At 47.4% G+C, this 26,832-nt stretch overlaps 1 protein-coding gene across 1 annotated transcript in view; it reads left to right on the plus strand.

Annotated features, from left to right (window-relative positions):
- The first annotated feature begins 976 nt into the window (after nt 1-976).
- Nucleotides 977-26,832, plus strand: part of LOC141116492 (V-type proton ATPase catalytic subunit A-like) — a 64,183-nt gene continuing 38,327 nt past the window's right edge. The window contains exons 1-3 of the mRNA XM_073608856.1: nt 977-1,088; nt 7,932-8,024; nt 13,375-13,503. Coding sequence (XP_073464957.1) covers nt 1,061-1,088; nt 7,932-8,024; nt 13,375-13,503 — 250 coding nt within the window. The 5' untranslated portion in view covers nt 977-1,060. The remainder of the gene's footprint in view (nt 1,089-7,931; nt 8,025-13,374; nt 13,504-26,832) is intronic.

The raw sequence follows: 26,832 nt of genomic DNA on the forward strand, positions 1-26,832 counted from the left end.
CTGTGTGTGTTACCTGTGTATGTGTTACCTGTGTATGTGTTATCTGTGTGTGTGTTACCTGTGTGTGTGTTACCTGTGTGTGTTACCTGTGTGTGTGTTACCTGTGTGTGTGTTACCTGTGTATGTGTTACCTGTGTGTGTGTTACCTGTGTGTGTGTTACCTGTGTGTGTGTTACCTGTCTATGTGTTACCTGTGTGTGTGTTACCTGTGTGTATGTGTTACCTGTGTATGTGTTACCTGTGTATGTGTTACCTGTGTGTATGTGTTACCTGTGTATGTGTTACCTGTGTGTGTGTTACCTGTGTGTATGTGTTACCTGTGTATGTGTTACCTGTGTGTATGTTACCTGTGTGTGTGTTACCTGTGTATGTGTTACCTGTGTGTGTGTTACCTGTGTGTGTGTTACCTGTCTATGTGTTACCTGTGTATGTGTTACCTGTGTATGTGTTACCTGTGTGTATGTGTTACCTGTGTGTATGTGTTACCTGTGTATGTGTTACCTGTGTATGTGTTACCTGTGTGTGTGTTACCTGTGTGTATGTGTTACCTGTGTATGTGTTACCTGTGTATGTGTTACCTGTGTGTATGTGTTACCTGTGTATGTGTTACCTGTGTGTGTGTTACCTGTGTGTGTGTTACCTGTGTGTGTGTTACCTGTCTATGTGTTACCTGTGTGTGTGTTACCTGTGTGTGTTACCTGTGTGTGTGTTACCTGTGTGTGTGTTACCTGTGTGTGTTACCTGTGTGTGTGTTACCTGTGTGTGTGTTACCTGTGTGTGTGTGTTACCTGTGTATGTGTTACCTGTGTATGTGTTACCTGTGTGTGTGTTACCTGTGTGTGTGTGTTACCTGTGTATGTGTTACCTGTGTATGTGTTACCTGTGTATGTGTTTACGTGTTATCTTTATGTGTACGCTCTGCAGGAAGAATTTCAATTCAGTGTTTATAGTACACAATGATCGTCCCTCCATTCACCTTCATCACACACAGGTGAGCTGGAACCAGTACTGCCCCTCCCCCTTATATATATATATATATATACAGAGATACTGAGGACAGATGAGACTTCCCAAATACAGACACAGAGGTAAGTCACCTTCATCCTTTACTATTCCTGCACAGTACTACTTCTCTTGTCCTGTATGTCGGGTGTAATTCTCGGTATCTGTTCTTATTCTGTATGTATGGACTCTGCACAGTACTACTTCTCTTGTCCTGTATGTCGGGTGTAATTCTCGGTATCTGTTCTTATTCTGTATGTATGGACTCTGCACAGTACTACTTCTCTTGTCCTGTATGTCGGGTGTAATTCTCGGTATCTGTTCTTATTCTGTATGTACGGACTCTGCACAGTACTACTTCTCTTGTCCTGTATGTCGGGTGTAATTCTCGGTATCTGTTCTTATTCTGTATGTATGGACTCTGCACAGTACTACTTCTCTTATGTCGGATGTAATTCTCAGTATCTGTTCTTATTCTGTATGTATGGACTCTGCACAGTACTACTTCTCTTGTCCTGTATGTCGGGTGTAATTCTCGGTATCTGTTCTTATTCTGTATGTATGGACTCTGCACAGTACTACTTCTCTTGTCCTGTATGTCGGGTGTAATTCTCGGTATCTGTTCTTATTCTGTATGTATGGACTCTGCACAGTACTACTTCTCTTGTCCTGTATGTCGGGTGTAATTCTCGGTATCTGTTCTTATTCTGTATGTATGGACTCTGCACAGTACTACTTCTCTTGTCCTGTATGTCGGGTGTAATTCTCGGTATCTGTTCTTATTCTGTATGTATGGACTCTGCACAGTACTACTTCTCTTATGTCGGATGTAATTCTCAGTATCTGTTCTTATTCTGTATGTATGGACTCTGCACAGTACTACTTCTCTTGTCCTGTATGTCGGGTGTAATTCTCGGTATCTGTTCTTATTCTGTTTGTATGGACTCTGCACAGTACTACTTCTCTTGTCCTGTGTGTCGGGTGTAATTCTCGGTATCTGTTCTTATTCTATATGTATGGACTCTGCACAGTACTACTTCTCTTGTCCTGTATGTCGGGTGTAATTCTCGGTATCTGTTCTTATTCTGTATGTACGGACTCTGCACAGTACTACTTCTCTTGTCCTGTATGTCGGGTGTAATTCTCGGTATCTGTTCTTATTCTGTTTGTATGGACTCTGCACAGTACCACTTCTCTTGTCCTGTATGTCGGGTGTAATTCTCGGTATCTGTTCTTATTCTGTATGTACGGACTCTGCACAGTACTACTTCTCTTGTCCTGTATGTCGGGTGTAATTCTCGGTATCTGTTCTTATTCTGTATGTATGGACTCTGCACAGTACTACTTCTCTTGTCCTGTATGTCGGGTGTAATTCTCAGTATCAGTTCTTATTCTGTATGTATGGACTCTGCACAGTACTACTTCTCTTGTCCTGTATGTCGGGTGTAATTCTCGGTATCTGTTCTTATTCTGTATGTATGGACTCTGCACAGTACTACTTCTCTTGTCCTGTATGTCGGGTGTAATTCTCAGTATCTGTTCTTATTATGGATTGAGGGTCATTCTCTGTAGGGTGGAGCTCAGGGTCTGTGGGTGGAGCTTTGGGTCTGCAGGGCGGAGCTCTGGGTCTGTGGGTGGAGCTCTGGTTCTGTAGGGTGAAGCTCTGGTTTTGTAGGGCGGTGCTCTGGGTCAGTCGGTGGAGCTCTGGGTCTGTGGGTGGAGCTCAGGGTCTGTGGGTGGAGCTTTGGGTCTGTAGGGTGAAGCTCTGGGTCTGTAGGGCAGAGCTCTGGGTCTGTGGGTGGAGCTCTGGGTATGTGGGTGGAGCTCTGGGTCTGTAGGGTGGAGCTCTGGGTCTGTGGTTGGAGCTTTCGGTCTGTGGGTGGAGCTCTGTGTCTGTAGGGTGGATCTCTGGGTATGTGGGTGGAGCTTTTGGTCGGTAGGGTGGAGCTCTGGGTCTGTAGGGTGGAGCTCTGGGTCTGTGGTTGGAGCTTTGGGCCTGTGGGTGGAGCTCTGGGTCTGTAGGGTAGAGCTCTGGGTCTGTAGGGTGGAGCTCTGGGTCTGTGGGTGGAGCTCTGGGTCTGTAGGGCGGAGCTCTGGGTCTGTAGGGCGGAGCTCTGGGTCTGTGGGAGGAGCTCTGGGTCTGTGGGTGGAGCTCTGGGTCTGTGGGTGGAGCTCTGGGTCGGTAGGGCGGAGCTCTGGGTCTGTAGAGCAGGGATCTGGGTCTGTGGGTGGAGCTCTGAGTCTGTAGGGTGGAGTTCTAGGTCTGTAGGTGGAGCTTTGGGTCTGTGGGTGGAGCTCTGGGTCGGTAGGGTGGAGCTCTAGGTCTGTAGGGTGGAGCTCTGGGTCTGTGGGTGGAGCTCTGGTTCTGAAGGGTGAAGCTCTGGGTCTGTGAGTGGAGCTCTGGGTCTGTGGGTGGAGCTCTGGGTCGGTAGGGTGGAGCTCTAGGTCTGTAGGGTGGAGCGCTGGGTCTGTGGGTGGAGCTCTGGGTCTGTAGGGTGGAGCTCTGGGTATCAGGGGATCGGCATGATGGCCTTTGTCAGTGACTCGGTAGAGGGAAGACAGGGGAGTAGAGGGAAGACAGGGGATCGGCATGACGACCTTTGTCAGTGACTCAGTAGAGGAAGACGGGGGAGTAGAGGGAAGACAGGGGATCGGCATGACGACCTTTGTCAGTGACTCAGTAGAGGAAGACGGGGGAGTAGAGGGAAGACAGGGGATCGGCATGACGACCTTTGTCAGTGACTCGGTAGAGGAAGACAGGGGATCGACATGATGGCCTTTGTCAGTGACTCGGTAGAGGAAGACAGGGGATCGACATGATGGCCTTTGTCAGTGACTCGGTAGAGGGAAGACAAGGGATCGGCATGACGACCTTTGTCAGTGACTCAGTAGAGCAAGATGGGGGAGTAGAGGGAAGACAGGGGATCGGCATGACGACCTTTGTCAGTGACTCAGTAGAGCAAGATGGGGGAGTAGAGGGAAGACAGGGGATCGGCATGACGACCTTTGTCAGTGACTCAGTAGAGCAAGATGGGGGAGTAGAGGGAAGACAGGGGATCGGCATGACGACCTTTGTCAGTGACTCAGTAGAGGAAGACGGGGGATCGACATGATGACCTTTGTCAGTGACTCAGTAGAGGAAGACGGGAGATCGACATGATGGCCTTTGTCAGTGACTCGGTAGAGGGAAGACAAGGGATCGGCATGACGACCTTTGTCAGTGACTCAGTAGAGGAAGATGGGGGAGTAGAGGGAAGACAGGGGATCGCATGACGACCTTTGTCAGTGACTCGGTAGAGGAAGACGGGGGAGTAGAGGGAAGACAGGGGATCGGCATGACGACCTTTGTCAGTGACTCGGTAGAGGAAGACGGGAGATCGACATGATGGCCTTTGTCAGTGACTCGGTAGAGGGAAGACAGGGGAGTAGAGGGAAGACAGGGGATCGGCATTATGACCTTTGTCAGTGACTCAGTAGAGGAAGACGGGGGAGTAGAGGGAAGACAGGGGATCGGCATGACGACCTTTGTCAGTGACTCGGTAGAGGAAGACGGGGGAGTAGAGGGAAGACAGGGGATCGGCATGACGACCTTTGTCAGTGACTCGGTAGAGGAAGACGGGAGATCGACATGATGGCCTTTGTCAGTGACTCGGTAGAGGGAAGACAAGGGATCGGCATGACGACCTTTGTCAGTGACTCAGTAGAGGAAGACGGGGGAGTAGAGGGAAGACAGGGGATCGGCATGACGACCTTTGTCAGTGACTCGGTAGAGGTAGACGGGGGAGCAGAGGGAAGACAGGGGATCGGCATGACGACCTTTGTCAGTGACTCGGTAGAGGGAAGACAGGGGATCGGTATGACAACCTTTGTCAGTGACTCGGTAGAGGAAGACGGGGGATCGACATGATGACCTTTGTCAGTGACTCGGTAGAGGTAGACGGGGGAGTAGAGGGAAGACAGGGGATCGGCATGACGACCTTTGTCAGTGACTCGGTAGAGGGAAGACAGGGGATCGGCATGACGACCTTTGTCAGTGACTCGGTAGAGGGAAGACAGGGGATCGGTATGACGACCTTTGTCAGTGACTCGGTAGAGGAAGACGGGGGATCGGCATGACGACCTTTGTCAGTGACTCGGTAGAGGAAGACAGGGGATCGGCATGACAACCTTTGTCAGTGACTCGGTAGAGGGAAGACAGGGGATCGGTATGACGACCTTTGTCTGTGACTCGGTAGAGGGAAGATGGGGGATCGGCATGACTTTGTAATGGGGCTTTCCTGGTCGGGTCAGAGGTCATCTCCTCCAATATTTTTTATTGGTTGAACTACATGGACTGTCTTTTTTTCAGCCTATGTAATATTTGGGGGAACACACGGCTTATATGTTCCATACATGATCGCAGACTGAGGTCCATCCCGTGTATTCTCTAACAATCGCCCGGTATATTCTGCTTCCTCTGGAGGACATATCTTCTCTCCTCCTTCATTCTCCTCCACATTTCTAGAATAGATTAATCATTCCATGACTAGAAGAGAGATTATTGGAACTGGGACCAGCCTTGGACATACAGGTAGTACAATCAGCGCTGGCGGAACGTTCCGGCACAGAAGAGTCTCTTCAGCTGCCTCTGAACAGTCAGAACAGGTCTGATTCCTGCCCATCCAGCTTCTCTATTTACACCATACAAACCGAGAACACCGAGAGCAATCTGAGTGTATATTATGTATACGGAGCCAAGACCAACCACAAACACACAGGACAGAGAGGTCATTGTCTGCTTCCCCGTCCTAAACTATCCCAGCCCCCACCTCCCCCTGTATACCATAATACCTCCACAGTCTCCCCGTATACCATAATACCTCCAGGATCTCCCCGTATACCATAATACCTCCACAATCTCCCCCTGTATACCATAATACCTCCACAGTCTCCCCGTATACCATAATACCTCCAGGATCTCCCCGTATACCATAATACCTCCAGGATCTCCCCGTATACCATAATACCTCCAGGATCTCCCCGTATACCATAATACCTCCACAATCTCCCCCTGTATACCATAATACTTCCAGGATCTCCCCGTATACCATAATACCTCCAGGATCTCCCCGTATACCATAATACCTCCACAATCTCCCCCTGTATACCATAATACCTCCAGGATCTCCCCGTATACCATAATACCTCCACAATCTCCCCCTGTATACCATAATACCTCCAGGATCTCCCCGTATACCATAATACCTCCAGGATCTCCCCGTATACCATAATACTTCCAGGATCTCCCCCTGTATACCATAATACCTCCAGGATCTCCCCGTATACCATAATACCTCCAGGATCTCCCCCCGTATACCATAATACCTCCAGGATCTCCCCGTATACCATAATACCTCCAGGATTTCCCCCCCCGTATACCATGATACCTCCAGGACCTCCCCCTGTATACCATAATACCTCCAGGATCTCCCCGTATACCATAATACCTCCAGGATCTCCCCGTATACCATAATACCTCCAGGATTTCCCCCCCCCCGTATACCATAATACCTCCAGGACCTCCCCCTGTATACCATAATACCTCCAGGATCTCCCCGTATACCATAATACCTCCAGGATCTCTCCGTATACCATAATACCTCCAGGATCTCCCCGTATACCATAATACCTCCAGGACCTCCCCCTGTATACCATAATACCTCCAGGATCTCCCCGTATACCATAATACCTCCAGGATCTCCCCGTATACCATAATCCTTCCAGGAACTCCCCGTATACCATAATACCTCCAGGATTTCCCCCTGTATACAATAATACCTCCAGGACCTCCCCCTGTATACCATAATACTTCCAGGATCTCCCCGTATACCATAATACCTCCAGGATTTCCCCCTGTATACCATAATACCTCCAGGATCCCCCCGTATACCATAATACCTCCAGAATCTCCCCGTATATCATAATACCTCCAGGATCTCCCCCCGTATACCATAATACCTCCAGGATCTCCCCGTATACCATAATACCTCCAGGATCTCCCCGTATACCATAATACCTCCAGGATCTCCCCCTGTATACCATAATACCTCCAGGATCTCCCTGTATACCATAATACCTCCAGGATCCCCCCCCCTGTACCCCAGCCCCCCCCCGTATAATATAATACCTCTAGGATCCATGGGAGAATTTACACCTAGGTAGTATGAATTCTCCATATTTCCCAGCCCCCCGTATAATATAATACCTCTATGATCCATGGGTGAATCTACACCTAGGTAGTATGAATTCTCCATATCTCCCAGCCCCCCGTATAATATAATACTTCTAGGACCCATGGGTAAATCTACACATTGGCAGTATGAATTCTCCATATTTCCCAGCCCCCCGTATAATATAATACCTCTAGGATCCATGGGTGAATCTACACCTAGGTAGTATGAATTCTCCATATCTCCCAGCCCCCCGTATAATATAATACCTCTAGGATCCATGGGTGAATCTACACCTAGGTAGTATGAATTCTCCATATCTCCCAGCCCCCCTGTATAATATAATACCTCTAGGATTCATGGGTGAATCTACACCTAGGTAGTATGAATTCTCCATATTTCCCAGCCCCCCGTATAATATAATACTTCTAGGACCCATGGGTAAATCTACACATTGGTAGTATGAATTCTCCATATTTCCCAGCCCCCCCCGTATAATATAATACCTCTAGGATCCATGGGTGAATCTACACCTAGGTAGTATGAATTCTCCATATCTCCCAGCCCCCCGTATAATATAATACCTCTAGGATCCATGGATGAATCTACACATTGGTAGTATGAATTCTCCATATCTTCCAGCCCCCTCATATAATATAATACTTCTAGGATCCATATAGTAATGACTGTGATGGTAATTACATTCTTCTATGTCTGTAGGGTGTACAAAGATGGATTTTTCTAAACTGCCAAGAATCAGCGATGAGGAAGAGGAGAGCATGCTGGGATTTGTCCATGGGGTGTCTGGACCAGGTATTTATTACGGCATCCAATCAGTGAGGTTGAACCGGTGTGACTGAGGATAGCCAAACACAGAGAAGATCTGAGGCCCGGTTCACACTGGTACGACATGAAAGTCATAATGACTGTGGATCCGATTTTGCCCTGTCAATGACCAGGATCTGACTTTGATTCATTCATACCAGGCCCTTTGAGTATGGTATGATTCTTGAGGGGGGAACCCCACGCCAATACAAAAAAAAATGGTGTGGGGTCCCCCCCAAATTCATACCAGACCCTTATCTGAGCATGCAGCCTGGCTGGTCAGGAAAGGGGGAGGGACAAGCGAGCGCTCCGCCTCCTGGACCATACCAGGCCACATGCCCTCAACATGGGGGGGTTAATGCTTTGGGTCAGGGGGGCTCTGCGTCCCCCCACCCCAAAGCACCTTGTCCCCATATTGATGAGGACAAAGACCTCTTCCCCACAACCCTGGTCGTATGAGATGAGTATAGTTTTCTTTCTCTGCTGTCTTCTTTCTCCAGTTCTTCCTCCAGTCCTTCTCCCTTCGCTGTCTTCCTCCTCTTGCTCTTCCTCCTGTACTTTTTCCTCCACTGTCTTCTTCCTCTGGTTCTTCCTCCTATTCTTCTCCCTCCACTGATGTCTTCTTCCTCCGGTTCTTCTCTCTCAACTGTCTGCTTCCTCTGGTTCTTCCTCTGGTTCTTCTTCCTCTGCTGTCTTCTTCCTCTGGTTCTTCTTCCGGTTCTTCTCCCTCCACTGATGTCTTCTTCCTCCGGTTCTTCTCTCTCAACTGTCTGCTTCCTCTGGTTCTCCCTCTGGTTCTTCTTCCTCTGCTGTCTTCTTCCTCTGGTTCTTCCGGTTCTTCTCCCTCCACTGATGTCTTCTTCCTCTGGTTCTTCCTCCAGTTCTTCTCCCTCCACTGTCTGCTTCCTCTGGTTCTTCCTCCAGAAGCACCAGCCTTTCTACTTTTTTGCATGGACTATATGGAAGTTTACAGAGACTTCATAGGCTGTGTTCTTAAAACTCGCCAGGCATTGCACAGGAGGTAGTAGCTTGGATGCATCTGTTCCACTTCTCCCTCTGCTGTCTTCCTCCTCCGGTTCTTCCTTCGGTTCTTCTCACTCCGCTGTCTTCTTCCTCTAGTTCTTCCTCTGGATCTTCTCCCTTTGGTGTCTTATTCCTCTGGTTTTCCCTCCGGTTATTCTACCTCTGCTGTCTTCTTCATCCAGTTCTTCCTCCAGTCCTTCTCTCTTCGCTGTCTTCCTCCTCTTGTTTTTCCTCCAGTACTTCTCCCTCCGCTGTCTTCTTCCTCTAGTTCTTCCTCCAGTTCTTCTCCCTCTGCTGATGTCTTCTTCCTCTGGTTCTTCCTCCGGTTCTTCTCCCTTCACTGATGTCTTCTTCCATTGGTTCTTCCTCTGGTTCTTCTCTCTCCACTGTTTTGCTTCCTCTGGTTCTTCCTCCGGTTCTCCCTCTGGTTCTCCTCCCTCTGCTGTCTCCTTCCTCTGGTTCTTCCTCCGGTTCTTCTCCCTCCACTGTCTTCTTCCTCTGGTTCTTCTCACTCCGCTGTCTTCTTCCTCTGGTTATTCCTCTGGTTCTTCTCCCTCCGATGTCTTCTTTCTCTGGTTCTTCCTCCGGTTCTTCTCACTCCGCTGTCTTCTTCCTCTGGTTCTTCTCACTCCGCTGTCTTCTTCCTCTGGTTATTCCTCTGGTTCTTCTCCCTCCGATGTCTTCTTCCTCTGGTTCTTCCTCTGGTTCTTCTACCTCCGCTGTCTTCTTCCTCTGGTTATTCCTCCGGTTTTTCTTCCTGCGCTGTCTCCTTCCTCAGGTTCTTCCTCTGGTTCTTCTCCCTCCGATGTCTTCTTCCTCTGGTTCTTCCTCCGGTTCTTCTCACTCCGCTGTCTTCTTCCTCTGTTTCTTCTTACTCCGCTGTCTTCTTCCTCTGGTTATTCCTCTGGTTCTTCTCCCTCCGATGTCTTCTTCCTCTGGTTCTTCCTCTGGTTCTTCTACCTCCGCTGTCTACTTCCTCTGGTTATTCCTCCGGTTTTTCTTCCTGCGCTGTCTTCTTCCTCTGGTTCTTCCTCCGGTTCTTCTCCCTCCGCTGTCTTCTTCCTCTGGTTCTTCTGCCTTTGCTTTCTTTTTCCGCTTGTTCTCCCTGTGCTAAAAAGGACAAAGGCTGGTGCTATTATTGCATGTGAACAGCAGGCCTTAAGCATGGTCATGATCATGGCTATGATTAAGACCTGACGCCTGAAACGTGTTGACTTTCTTTTTGACTGCTGTTCACATGCAGTAATAAAATAATGGTTTAGCTGACTTTTATAGCACCAGCCTTTCTCCTTTTTTGCATGGGCTATATGGGGGTTTACAGAGACTTCATAGGCTGAGTGCTGTGTTCTTGAGGCTCACCAGGCATTGCACAGGAGGTAGTAGCTCAGATGCACCTGTTCCACTTCTCCCTATGCTGTCTTCTTCCTCCGGTTCTTCCTCTGATTCTTCTCCCTCCGCTGTCTTCTTCCTCTGGTTCTTCCTCTGGTTCTTCTCCCTTTGCTGTCTTCTTCCTCTCGTTCTTCCTCTGGTTCTTCTCCCTCCGCTGTCTTCTTCTTTTGGTTCTTCCTCCGGTTCTTCTTCCTCCGCTGTCTTCTTCCTCCGGTTCTTCCTCTGGTTCTTCTCCCTTCACTGTCTTCTTCCTCTGGTTCTTCCTCTGATTCTTCTCCCTTTGCTGTCTTCTTCCTCTCGTTCTTCCTCTGGTTCTTCTCCCTCCGCTGTCTTCTTCTTTTGGTTCTTCCTCCTGTTCTTCTCCCTCCGCTGTCTTCTTCCTCTTATTCTTCCTCCAGTTCTTCATCCGGTTCTTCTCCCTCCGCTGTCTTCTTCCTCTGGTTCTTCTCCCTTCACTGTCTTCTTCCCCTGGTCCTTCATTTGATTCTTCTCCCTCCTCTGTCTTCTTCCTCTGGTTCTTCTCCCTCCGCTGTCTTCTTCCTCCGGTTCTTCTCCCTCCGCTGCCTTCTTCCTCTTGTTCTTCCTCCAGTTCTTCATCCGGTTTTTCTTCCTCCGCTGTCCTCTTCCTCCCGTTCTTCCTCTGGTTCTTCTTCCTCAGCTGTCTTCTTCCTCCGGTTCTTCCTCTGGTTCTTCTCCCTTCACTGTCTTCTTCCCCTGGTTCTTCCTTTGATTCTTCTCCCTCCTCTGACTTCTTCCTCTGGTTCTTCCTCTGGTTCTTCTCCCTCCGCTGTCTTCTTCCTCCGGTTCTTCTCCCTCCACCGCTTTCTTCCTCTTGTTCTTCCTCCAGTTCTCCATCCGGTTCTTCTTCCGCCGCTGTCTTCTTCCTACGGTTCTTCCTCTGGTTCTTCTCCCTTCACTGTCTTCTTCCTCTGGTTCCTCCTCTGGTTCTTCTCCCTCCGCTGTCTTCTTTCTCTGGTTCTTCTCCCTTCACTGTCTTCTTCCTCTGGTTCCTCCTCTGGTTCTTCTCCCTCCCCTGTCTTCTTCCTCTGGTTCCTCCTCTGGTTCTTCTCCCTCCGCTGTCTTCTTCCTCTCGTTCTTCCTCTGGTTCTTCTCCCTCCGCTGTCTTCTTCTTTTGGTTCTTCCTCCGGTTCTTCTTCCTCCGCTGTCTTCTTCCTCTCGTTCTTCCTCTGGTTCTTCTCCCTCCGCTGTCTTCTTCCTCTGGTTCTTCCACCGGTGGGCAAAGGAAATTGTTGCAGAGTCAAGATGTAGGCTGAATGAATGTAGACAGGAAATGAGTGAAAGAGGCTACAGGAGATCAGCAGCATTGAGATTTAAAGAAGGAGGAAAAAAGGTGAAAACCAGGAATTGTGGAGAAAACCCATATTCAGACATTGCGCAGAGCATACTGTATGCCGCGCATAGCATACTATATGCCGCACAGAGCATACTGCATGCCGCGCAGAGCATACTGCATGCCGCACAGAGCATACTGCATGCCGCGCAGAGCATACTGCATGCCGCACTGAGAATACTGCATGCCGTAAAGAGCATACTACATGCCGCACAGAGCATACTGCATGCCGCACAGAGCATACTGCATGCCGCGCAGAGCATACTGCATGCCACACAGAGCATACTGCATGCCGCACAGAGCATACAGCATGCCGCACAGAGAATACTGCATGCCACACAGAGCATACTGCATGCCACACAGAGCATACTGCATGCCGCACAGAGCATACAGCATGCCGCACAGAGAATACTGCATGCCACACAGAGCATACTGCATGCCACACAGAGCATACTGCATGCTGCGCAGAGCATACTACATGCGGCACAGAGCATACTGCATGCCGCACAGAGAATACTGCATGCCGCACAGAGCATACTACTGCATGCCGCACAGAGAATACTGCATGCCGCACAGAGCATACTGCATGCCACACAGAGCATATTACATGCCGCGCAGAGAATACTGCATGCCGTAAAGAGCATACTACATGCCGCACAGAGCATACTGCATGCCACACAGAGCATACTGCATGCCGCACAGAGCATACAGCATGCCGCTTAGAGAATACTGCATGCCATAAAGAGCATATTACATGCTGCACAGAGCATACTGCATGCAGCACAGAGCATACAGCATGCCGCACAGAGAATACTGCATGCCGTAAAGAGCATACTACATGCCGCACAGAGCGTACTGCATGCCACACAGAGCATACTGCATGCCGCACAGAGCATACAGCATGCCTCACAGAGCATACTGCATGCCACACAGAGCATACTGCATGCCGCACAGCGCATACTGCATGCCGCACAGAGAATACTGCATGCCGCACAGAGAATACTGCATGCCGCACAGAGAATACTGCATGCCGCACAGAACATACTGCATGCCGCACAGAGCATACTGCATGCCGCACAGAGAATACAGCATGCCGCACAGAGAATACTGCATGCCGCACAGTACATACTGCATGCCGCACAGCGCATACTGCATGCCGCACAGAGAATACTGCATGCCGCACAGAGAATACTGCATGCCGCACAGAGAATACTGCATGCCGCACAGAACATACTGCATGCCGCACAGAGCATACTGCATGCCGCACAGAGCATACAGCATGCCGCACAGAGCATACAGCATGCCGCACAGAGAATACAGCATGCCGCACAGAGCATAAAGCATGCCGCACAGAGAATACAGCATGCCGCACAGAGCATACAGCATGCCGTACAGAGAATACAGCATGCCGCACACTCTGGCTGGTCTTGTGTATGGACCAATGTTTCCATGGGAAGGGTCTGAAATACTTCTTATGGGTAGAATCCCTGGAGTGCATGAAAATATCCAGCATGCTGGCTCTGTGCCCAGAGCTGAGTTTTGGACGGGATAATATGTACATTTCTTCCCTGGCAGTGGTGACGGCAGCGCAGATGTCGGGGGCCGCCATGTATGAGTTGGTTCGAGTTGGTCATTCAGAACTTGTGGGTGAGATCATCCGGCTGGAGGGAGACTTGGCCACCATTCAAGTGTATGAAGAGACCTGTATCCTTTACACTATATTCAGGGGTACATATATCACCCCAATGTCACCATCTAGGGGTATCTCTCTGTACATATATCACCCCAATGTCACCATCTAGAGGTATCTCTCTGTACATATATCACCCCAATGTCACCATCTAGGGGTATCTCTCTGTACATATATCACCCCAATGTCACCATCTAGAGGTATCTCTCTGTACATATATCACCCCAATGTCACCATCTAGGGGTATCACTCTGTACATATAGGTCCCCAATGTCACCATCTAGGGGTATCTCTCTGTACATATATCACCCCAATGTCACCATCTAGAGGTGTAACTCTGTACATATATCACCCCAATGTCACCATCTAAAGGTATCTCTCTGTACATATATCACCCCAATGTCACCATCTAGGGGTATCTCTCTGTACATTTATCACCCCAATGTCACCATCTAGAGGTGTAACTCTGTACATATATCACCCCAATGTCACCATCTAGAGGTGTCTCTCTGTACATATATCACCCCAATGTCACCATCTAGGGGTGTCTCTCTGTACATATATCACCCCAATATCACCATCTAGGGGTATCTCTCTGTACATATATCACCCCAATGTCACCATCTAGGGGTGTCTCTCTGTGCATATATCACCCCAATGTCACCATCTAGGGTTATCTCTCTGTACATATATCACCCCAATGTCACCATCTAGGGGTATCTCTCTGTACATATATCACCCCAATGTCACCATCTAGGGGTGTCTCTCTGTACATATATCACCCCAATGTCACCATCTAGAGGTGTCTCTCTGTACATATATCACCCCAATGTCACCATCTAGGGGTGTCTCTCTGTACATATATCACCCCAATGTCACCATCTAGGGGTGTAACTCTGTACACATATCACCCCAATGTCACCATCTAGGGGTGTCTCTCTGTACACATATCACCCCAATGTCACCATCTAGGGGTATCTCTCTGTACACATATCACCCCAATGTCACCATCTAGGGGTGTCTCTCTGTACACATATCACCCCAATGTCACCATCTAGGGGTGTCTCTCTGTACACATATCACCCCAATGTCACCATCTAGGGGTGTCTCTCTGTACACATATCACCCCAATGTCACCATCTAGGGGTGTCTCTCTGTACATATATCACCCCAATGTCACCATCTAGGGGTGTCTCTCTGTACATATATCACCCCAATGTCACCATCTAGGGGTGTCTCTCTGTACATATATCACCCCAATGTCACCATCTAGGGGTGTCTCTCTGTACATGTATCACCCCAATGTCACCATCTAGGGGTGTCTCTCTGTACATGTATCACCCCAATGTCACCATCTAGGGGTGTCTCTCTGTACATGTATCACCCCAATGTCACCATCTAGGGGTGTCTCTCTGTACATGTATCACCCCAATGTCACCATCTAGAGGTGTCTCTCTGTACATGTATCACCCCAATGTCACCATCTAGGGGTGTCTCTCTGTACATGTATCACCCCAATGTCACCATCTAGAGGTGTCTCTCTGTACATGTATCACCCCAATGTCACCATCTAGGGGTGTCTCTCTGTACATATATCACCCCAATGTCACCATCTAGGGGTGTCTCTCTGTACATGTATCACCCCAATGTCACCATCTAGGGGTGTCTCTCTGTACATGTATCACCCCAATGTCACCATCTAGGGGTGTCTCTCTGTACATGTATCACCCCAATGTCACCATCTAGAGGTGTCTCTCTGTACATGTATCACCCCAATGTCACCATCTAGAGGTGTCTCTCTGTACATGTATCACCCCAATGTCACCATCTAGGGGTGTCTCTCTGTACATATATCACCCCAATGTCACCATCTAGGGGTGTAACTCTGTACATATATCACCCCAATGTCACCATCTAGGGGTGTCTCTCTGTACATATATCACCCCAATGTCACCATCTAGGGGTGTCTCTCTGTACATATATCACCCCAATGTCACCATCTAGGGGTGTCTCTCTGTACATATATCACCCCAATGTCACCATCTAGGGGTGTAACTCTGTACATATATCACCCCAATGTCACCATCTAGGGGTGTCTCTCTGTACATATATCACCCCAATGTCACCATCTAGGGGTATCTCTCTGTACATATATCACCCCAATGTCACCATCTAGGGGTATCTCTCTGTACATATATCACCCCAATGTCACCATCTAGGGGTGTCTCTCTGTACATATATCACCCCAATGTCACCATCTAGGGGTATCTCTCTGTACATATATCACCCCAATGTCACCATCTAGGGGTATCTCTCTGTACATATATCACCCCAATGTCACCATCTAGGGGTATCTCTCTGTACATTTATCACCCCAATGTCACCATGTAGGGGTGTCTCTCTGTACATATATCACCCAAATGTCACCATCTAGGGGTGTCTCTCTGTACATATATCACCCCAATGTCACCATCTAGGGGTGTAACTCTGTACACATATCACCCCAATGTCACCATCTAGGGGTGTCTCTCTGTACATATATCACCCCAATGTCACCATCTAGGGGTATCTCTCTGTACATATATCACCCCAATGTCACCATCTAGGGGTGTCTCTCTGTACACATATCACCCCAATGTCACCATCTAGGGGTGTCTCTCTGTACATATATCACCCCAATGTCACCATCTAGGGGTGTCTCTCTGTACACATATCACCCCAATGTCACCATCTAGGGGTATCTCTCTGTACACATATCACCCCAATGTCACCATCTAGGGGTGTCTCTCTGTACACATATCACCCCAATGTCACCATCTAGGGGTGTCTCTCTGTACACATATCACCCCAATGTCACCATCTAGGGGTGTCTCTCTGTACACATATCACCCCAATGTCACCATCTAGGGGTGTCTCTCTGTACACATATCACCCCAATGTCACCATCTAGGGGTGTCTCTCTGTACATATATCACCCCAATGTCACCATCTAGGGGTGTCTCTCTGTACACATATCACCCCAATGTCACCATCTAGGGGTATCTCTCTGTACACATATCACCCCAATGTCACCATCTAGGGGTGTCTCTCTGTACACATATCACCCCAATGTCACCATCTAGGGGTGTCTCTCTGTACACATATCACCCCAATGTCACCATCTAGGGGTGTCTCTCTGTACACATATCACCCCAATGTCACCATCTAGGGGTGTCTCTCTGTACACATATCACCCCAATGTCACCATCTAGGGGTGTCTCTCTGTACACATATCACCCCAATGTCACCATCTAGAGGTGTCTCTCTGTACATATATCACCCCAATGTCACCATCTAGGGGTGTCTCTCTGTACATGTATCACCCCAATGTCACCATCTAGGGGTGTCTCTCTGTACATGTATCACCCCAATGTCACCATCTAGGGGTGTCTCTCTGTACATGTATCACCCCAATGTCACCACCTAGAGGTGTAACTCTGTACATATATCACCCCAATGTCACCATCTAGGGGTGTAACTCTGTACATATATCACCCCAATGTCACCATCTAGAGGTGTAACTCTGTACATATATCACCCCAATGTCACCATCTAGAGGTATCTCTCTGTACATATATCACCCCAATGTCACCATCTAGGGGTGTCTCTCTGTACATATATCACCCCAATGTCACCATCTAGGGGTGTAACTCTGTACATATATCACCCCAATGTCACCATCTAGGGGTGTCTCTCTGTACATATATCACCCCAATGTCACCATCTAGGGGTATCTCTCTGTACATATATCACCCCAATGTCACCATCTAGGGGTATCTCACTGTACATATATCACCCCAATGTCACCATCTAGGGGTGTCTCTCTGTACATATATCACCCCAATGTCACCATCTAGGGGTGTCTCTCTGTACATATATCACCCCAATGTCACCATCTAGGGGTGTAACTCTGTACATATATCACCCCAATGTCACCATCTAGGGGTGTAACTCTGTACATATATCACCCCAATGTCACCATCTAGGGGTATCTCTCTGTACATATATCACCCCAATGTCACCATCTAGGGGTATCTCACTGTACATATATCACCCCAATGTCACCATCTAGGGGTGTCTCTCTGTACATATATCACCCCAATGTCACCATCTAGGGGTGTCTCTCTGTACATATATCACCCCAATGTCACCATCTAGGGGTGTCACTCTGTACATATATCACCCCAATGTCACCATCTAGGGGTGTCTCTCTGTACATATATCACCCCAATGTCACCATCTAGGGGTGTCTCTCTGTACATATATCACCCCAATGTCACCATCTAGGGGTGTCTCTCTGTACATATATCACCCCAATGTCACCATCTAGGGGTGTCTCTCTGTACATATATCACCCCAATGTCACCATCTAGGGGTGTAACTCTGTACATATATCACCCCAATGTCACCATCTAGGGGTATCTCTCTGTACATATATCACCCCAATGTCACCATCTAGGGGTATCTCTCTGTACATATATCACCCCAATGTCACCATCTAGAGGTGTAACTCTGTACATATATCACCCCAATGTCACCATCTAGGGGTGTTTCTCTTTACATATATCACCCCAATGTCACCATCTAGGGGTGTCTCTCAGTACATATATCACCCCAATGTCACCATCTAGGGGTGTCTCTCTGTACATATATCACCCCAATGTCACCATCTAGGGGTGTCTCTCTGTACATATATCACCCCAATGTCACCATCTAGGGGTGTCTCTCTGTACATATATCACCCCAATGTCACCATCTAGGGGTGTAACTCTGTACATATATCACCCCAATGTCACCATCTAGGGGTGTCTCTCTGTGCGTATATCACCCCAATGTCACCATCTAGGGGTGTCTCTCTGTACGTATATCACCCCAATGTCACCATCTAGGGGTATCTCTCTGTACATATATCACCCCAATGTCACCATCTAGGGGTGTCTCTCTGTACATATATCACCCCAATGTCACCATCCACGGGTGTAACTCTGTACATATATCACCCCAATGTCACCATCTAGGGGTGTCTCTCTGTACATGTATCACCCCAATGTCACCATCTAGGGGTGTCTCACTGTACATATATCACCCCAATGTCACCATCGAGGGGTGTCTCTCTGTACATATATCACCCCAATGTCACCATCTAGGGGTGTCTCTCTGTACATATATCACCCCAATGTCACCATCTAGGGGTGTCTCTCTGTACATATATCACCCCAATGTCACCATCTAGGGGTATCTCTCTGTACATATATCACCCCAATGTCACCATCTAGGGGTGTAACTCTGTACATATATCACCCCAATGTCACCATCTAGAGGTGTCTCTCTGTACATATATCACCCCAATGTCACCATCTAGGGGTATCTCTCTGTACATATATCACCCCAATGTCACCATCTAGGGGTGTCTCTCTGTACATATATCACCCCAATGTCACCATCTAGGGGTGTCTCTCTGTACATATATCACCCCAATGTCACCATCCACGGGTGTAACTCTGTACATATATCACCCCAATGTCACCATCTAGGGGTGTCTCTCTGTACATGTATCACCCCAATGTCACCATCTAGGGGTGTCTCACTGTACATATATCACCCCAATGTCACCATCGAGGGGTGTCTCTCTGTACATATATCACCCCAATGTCACCATCTAGGGGTGTCTCTCTGTACATATATCACCCCAATGTCACCATCTAGGGGTGTCTCTCTGTACATATATCACCCCAATGTCACCATCTAGGGGTGTCTCTCTGTACATATATCACCCCAATGTCACCATCTAGGGGTGTCTCTCTGTACATATATCACCCCAATGTCACCATCTAGAGGTGTCTCTCTGTACATATATCACCCCAATGTCACCATCTAGGGGTGTCACTCTGTACATATATCACCCCAATGTCACCATCTAGGGGTGTCTCTCTGTACATATATCACCCCAATGTCACCATCTAGGGGTGTCTCTCTGTACATATATCACCCCAATGTCACCATCTAGGGGTGTCTCTCTGTACATATATCACCCCAATGTCACCATCTAGGGGTGTCTCACCGTACATATATCACCCCAATGTCACCATCTAGGGGTGTCTCACCGTACATATATCACCCCAATGTCACCATCTAGGGGTGTCTCTCTGTACATATATCACCCCAATGTCACCATCTAAGGGTGTCTCTCTGTACATATATCACCCCAATGTCACCATCTAGGGGTGTCTCTCTGTACATATATCACCCCAATGTCACCATCTAGGGGTGTCTCTCTGTACATATATCACCCCAATGTCACCATCTAGGGGTGTCTCTCTGTACATATATCACCCCAATGTCACCATCTAGGGGTGTCTCTCTGTACATATATCACCCCAATGTCACAATCTAGGGGTGTCTCACTGTACATATCTAGGGGTGTCTCTCTGTACATATATCACCCCAATGTCACCATCTAGGGGTGTCTCTCTGTACATATATCACCCCAATGTCACCATCTAGGGGTATCTCTCTGTACATATATCAACCCAATGTCACAATCTAGGGGTGTCTCTCTGTACATATATCACCCCAATGTCACCATCTAGGGGTGTCTCTCTGTACATATATCACCCCAATGTCACCATCTAGGGGTATCTCTCTGTACATATATCACCCCAATGTCACCACCTAGGGGTGTCTCTCTGTACATATATCAACCCAATGTCACAATCTAGGGGTGTCTCTCTGTACATATATCACCCCAATGTCACCATCTAGGGGTGTCTCTCTGTACATATATCACCCCAATGTCACCATCTAGGGGTATCTCTCTGTACATATATCAACCCAATGTCACCATCTAGGGGTGTCTCTCTGTACATATATCACCCCAATGTCACCATCTAGGGGTGTCTCTCTGTACATATATCACCCCAATGTCACCATCTAGGGGTGTCTCTCTGTACATATATCACCCCAATGTCACCATCTAGGGGTATCTCTCTGTACATATATCAACCCAATGTCACCATCTAGGGGTGTCTCTCTGTACATATATCACCCCAATGTCACCATCTAGGGGTATCTCTCTGTACATATATCAACCCAATGTCACAATCTAGGGGTGTCTCTCTGTACATATATCACCCCAATGTCACCATCTAGAGGTGTCTCTCTGTACATATATCACCCCAATGTCACCATCTAGGGGTGTCTCTCTGTACATATATCACCCCAATGTCACCATCTAGAGGTGTAACTCTGTACATGTATCACCCCAATGTCACCATCTAGGGGTATCTCTCTGTACATATATCACCCCAATGTCACCATCTAGAGGTGTAACTCTGTACATGTATCACCCCAATGTCACCATCTAGGGGTATCTCTCTGTACATATATCACCCCAATGTCACCATCTAGGGGTGTCTCTCTGTACATGTATCACCCCAATGTCACCATCTAGGGGTGTCTCACTGTACATATATCACCCCAATGTCACCATCGAGGGGTGTCTCTCTGTACATATATCACCCCAATGTCACCATCTAGGGGTGTCTCTCTGTACATATATCACCCCAATGTCACCATCTAGGGGTGTCTCTCTGTACATATATCACCCCAATGTCACCATCTAGGGGTGTCTCTCTGTACATATATCACCCCAATGTCACCATCTAGGGGTGTCTCTCTGTACATATATCACCCCAATGTCACCATCTAGAGGTGTCTCTCTGTACATATATCACCCCAATGTCACCATCTAGGGGTGTCACTCTGTACATATATCACCCCAATGTCACCATCTAGGGGTGTCTCTCTGTACATATATCACCCCAATGTCACCATCTAGGGGTGTCTCTCTGTACATATATCACCCCAATGTCACCATCTAGGGGTGTCTCTCTGTACATATATCACCCCAATGTCACCATCTAGGGGTGTCTCACCGTACATATATCACCCCAATGTCACCATCTAGGGGTGTCTCACCGTACATATATCACCCCAATGTCACCATCTAGGGGTGTCTCTCTGTACATATATCACCCCAATGTCACCATCTAAGGGTGTCTCTCTGTACATATATCACCCCAATGTCACCATCTAGGGGTGTCTCTCTGTACATATATCACCCCAATGTCACCATCTAGGGGTGTCTCTCTGTACATATATCACCCCAATGTCACCATCTAGGGGTGTCTCTCTGTACATATATCACCCCAATGTCACCATCTAGGGGTGTCTCTCTGTACATATATCACCCCAATGTCACAATCTAGGGGTGTCTCACTGTACATATCTAGGGGTGTCTCTCTGTACATATATCACCCCAATGTCACCATCTAGGGGTGTCTCTCTGTACATATATCACCCCAATGTCACCATCTAGGGGTATCTCTCTGTACATATATCAACCCAATGTCACAATCTAGGGGTGTCTCTCTGTACATATATCACCCCAATGTCACCATCTAGGGGTGTCTCTCTGTACATATATCACCCCAATGTCACCATCTAGGGGTATCTCTCTGTACATATATCACCCCAATGTCACCACCTAGGGGTGTCTCTCTGTACATATATCAACCCAATGTCACAATCTAGGGGTGTCTCTCTGTACATATATCACCCCAATGTCACCATCTAGGGGTGTCTCTCTGTACATATATCACCCCAATGTCACCATCTAGGGGTATCTCTCTGTACATATATCAACCCAATGTCACCATCTAGGGGTGTCTCTCTGTACATATATCACCCCAATGTCACCATCTAGGGGTGTCTCTCTGTACATATATCACCCCAATGTCACCATCTAGGGGTGTCTCTCTGTACATATATCACCCCAATGTCACCATCTAGGGGTATCTCTCTGTACATATATCAACCCAATGTCACCATCTAGGGGTGTCTCTCTGTACATATATCACCCCAATGTCACCATCTAGGGGTATCTCTCTGTACATATATCAACCCAATGTCACAATCTAGGGGTGTCTCTCTGTACATATATCACCCCAATGTCACCATCTAGAGGTGTCTCTCTGTACATATATCACCCCAATGTCACCATCTAGGGGTGTCTCTCTGTACATATATCACCCCAATGTCACCATCTAGAGGTGTAACTCTGTACATGTATCACCCCAATGTCACCATCTAGGGGTATCTCTCTGTACATATATCACCCCAATGTCACCATCTAGAGGTATCTCTCTGTACATATATCACCCCAATGTCACCATCTAGGGGTGTAACTCTGTACATATATGCCCCCAATGTCACCATCTAGGGGTGTAACTCTGTACATATATCACCCCAATGTCACCATCTAGGGGTGTCTCTCTGTACATATATCACCCCAATGTCACCATCTAGAGGTATCTCTCTGTACATATATCACCCCAATGTCACCATCTAGGGGTGTAACTCTGTACATATATGCCCCCAATGTCACCATCTAGGGGTGTAACTCTGTACATATATCACCCCAATGTCACCATCTAGGGGTGTAACTCTGTACATATATCACCCCAATGTCACCATCTAGGGGTGTAACTCTGTACATATATGCCCCCAATGTCACCATCTAGAGGTGTAACTCTGTACATATATCACCCCAATGTCACCATCTAGGGGTATCTCTCTGTACATATATCACCCCAATATCACCATCTAGGGGTGTTTCTCTTTACATATATCACCCCAATGTCACCATCTAGGGGTGTCTCTCAGTACATATATCACCCCAATGTCACCATCTAGGGGTGTCTCTCTGTACATATATCACCCCAATGTCACCATCTAGGGGCGTTTCTCTGTACATATATCACCCCAATGTCACCATCTAGGGGTGTCTCTCTGTACATATATCACCCCAATGTCACCATCTAGGGGTGTCTCACTATACATATCTAGGGGTGTCTCTCTGTACATATATCCCCCCAATGTCACCATCTAGGGGTGTCTCTCTGTACATATATCACCCCAATGTCACCATCTAGAGGTATCTCTCTGTACATATATCACCCCAATGTCACCATCTAGGGGTATCTCACTGAACATATATCACCCCAATGTCACCATCTAGGGGTGTCTCTCTGTACATATATCACCCCAATGTCACCATCTAGGGGTTTCTCTCTGTACATATATCACCCCAATGTCACCATCTAGGGGTGTCTCTCTGTACATATATCACCCCAATGTCACCACCTAGGGGTGTCTCTCTGTACATATATCACCCCAATGTCACCACCTAGGGGTGTCACTCTGTACATATATCACCCCAATGTCACCACCTAGGGGCGTCTCTCTGTACATATATCACCCCAATGTCACCATCTAGGGGTGTCTCTCTGTACATATATCACCCCAATGTCACCATCTAGGGGTGTAACTCTGTACATATATCACCCCAATGTCACCATCTAGGGGTGTCTCTCTTTACATATATCACCCCAATGTCACCATCTAGGGGTGTCTCACCGTACATATATCACCCCAATGTCACCATCTAGGGGTGTCTCTCTGTACATGTATCACCCCAATGTCACCATCTAGGGATAACTCTCTGTACATATATCACCCCAATGTCACCATCTAGGGGTGTCTCTCTGTACATGTATCACCCCAATGTCACCATCTAGGGATAACTCTCTGTACATATATCACCCCAATGTCACCATCTAGGGGTGTCTCTCTGTACATATATCACCCCAATGTCACCATTTAGGGGTGTCTCTCTGTACATGTATCACCCCAATGTCACCATCTAGGGATAACTCTCTGTACATATATCACCCCAATGTCACCATCTAGGGATAACTCTCTGTACATATATCACCCCAATGTCACCATCTAGAGGTGTCTCTCTGTAGATATATCACCCCAATGTCACCATCTAGGGGTGTCTCTCTGTACATGTATCACCCCAATGTCACCATCTAGGGATAACTCTCTGTACATATATCACCCCAATGTCACCATCTAGGGATAACTCTCTGTACATATATCACCCCAATGTCACCATCTAGGGATAACTCTCTGTACATATATCACCCCAATGTCACCATCTAGAGGTGTCTCTCTGTAGATATATCACCCCAATGTCACCATCTAGGGGTGTCTCTCTGTACATATATCACCCCAATGTCACCATCTAGGGGTGTCTCTCTGTACATGTATCACCCCAATGTCACCATCTAGGGATAACTCTCTGTACATATATCACCCCAATGTCACCATCTAGGGGTGTCTCTCTGTACATGTATCACCCCAATGTCACCATCTAGGGATAACTCTCTGTACATATATCACCCCAATGTCACCATCTAGAGGTGTCTCTCTGTAGATATATCACCCCAATGTCACCATCTAGGGGTATCTCTCTGTACATATATCACCCCAATGTCACCATCTAGGGATGTAACTCTGTACATATATCACCCCAATGTCACCATCTAGGGGTATCTCTCTGTACATATATCACCCCAATGTCACCATCTAGGGGATTCTCTCTGTACATATATCACCCCAATGTCACCATCTAGGGGTATCTCTCTGTACATATATCACCCCAATGTCACCATCTAGGGGTATCTCTCTGTACATATATCACCCCAATGTCACCATCTAGAGGTATCTCACTGAACATATATCACCCCAATGTCACCATCTAGGGGTATCTCTCTGTACATATATCACCCCAATGTCACCATCTAGGGGATTCTCTCTGTACATATATCACCCCAATGTCACCATCTAGGGGTATCTCTCTGTACATATATCACCCCAATGTCACCATCTAGGGGTATCTCTCTGTACATATATCACCCCAATGTCACCATCTAGGGGTATCTCTCTGTACATATATCACCCCAATGTCACCATCTAGAGGTGTAACTCTGTACATATATCACCCCAATGTCACCATCTAGGGGTGTTTCTCTTTACATATATCACCCCAATGTCACCATCTAGGGGTGTCTCTCAGTACATATATCACCCCAATGTCACCATCTAGGGGTGTCTCTCTGTACATATATCACCCCAATGTCACCATCTAGGGGTGTCTCTCTGTACATATCTAGGGCTGTCTCTCTGTACATATATCACCCCAATGTCACCATCTAGGGGTGTCTCTCTGTACATATATCACCACAATGTCACCATCTAGGGGTGTCTCTCTGTACATATATCACCCCAATGTCACCATCTAGGGGTGTCTCTCTGTACATATATCACCCCAATGTCACCATCTAGGGGTGTCTCTCTGTACATATCTAGGGCTGTCTCTCTGTACATATATCACCCCAATGTCACCATCTAGGGGTGTCTCTCTGTACATATATCACCACAATGTCACCATCTAGGGCTGTCTCTCTGTACATATATCACCCCAATGTCACCATCTAGGGGTATCTCTCTGTACATATCTAGGGCTGTCTCTATGTACATATATCACCCCAATGTCACCATCTAGGGCTGTCTCTCTGTACATATATCACCCCAATGTCACCATCTAGGGGTGTCTCTCTGTACATATATCACCACAATGTCACCATCTCTCTGTACATATATCACCCCAATGTCACCATCTAGAGGTATCTCTCTGTACATATATCACCCCAATGTCACCATCTAGAGGTATCTCTCTGTACATATATCACCCCAATGTCACCATCTAGGGGTATCTCACTGAACATATATCAACCCAATGTCACCATCTAGGGGTGTCTCTCTGTACATATATCACCCCAATGTCACCATCTAGGGGATTCTCTCTGTACATATATCACCCCAATGTCACCATCTAGGGGTATCTCTCTGTACATATATCACCCCAATGTCACCATCTAGGGGTATCTCTCTGTACATATATCACCCCAATGTCACCATCTAGGGGTATCTCACAGAACATATATCACCCCAATGTCACCATCTAGGGGTATCTCTCTGTACATATATCACCCCAATGTCACCATCTAGGGGTATCTCTCTGTACATATATCACCCCAATGTCACCATCTAGGGGTATCTCACTGAACATATATCACCCCAATGTCATACTTCTAGGGGTGTCGCTTTGTACATACATGTAACAATTTGGCGGTGACCCTCTGCACATTTATCACCCTAATGTGATAAAGAGAAGATAAGGAGATCGATGAAGGAAATTAAATAAATAATGTTTCTGTGATGGTCGAGTGAGGTCACCGAGGAACCAGAAGATATTGCACACCTCGCTATTTACTCACCATTTACATCACATAGTAATACATAGTAATAAATAATAATACATAGTAACACATATT

Source organism: Aquarana catesbeiana, linkage group LG13, assembly GCF_042186555.1.
Source record: "Aquarana catesbeiana isolate 2022-GZ linkage group LG13, ASM4218655v1, whole genome shotgun sequence".
NCBI classification, from domain to species: Eukaryota; Metazoa; Chordata; class Amphibia; order Anura; family Ranidae; genus Aquarana; species Aquarana catesbeiana.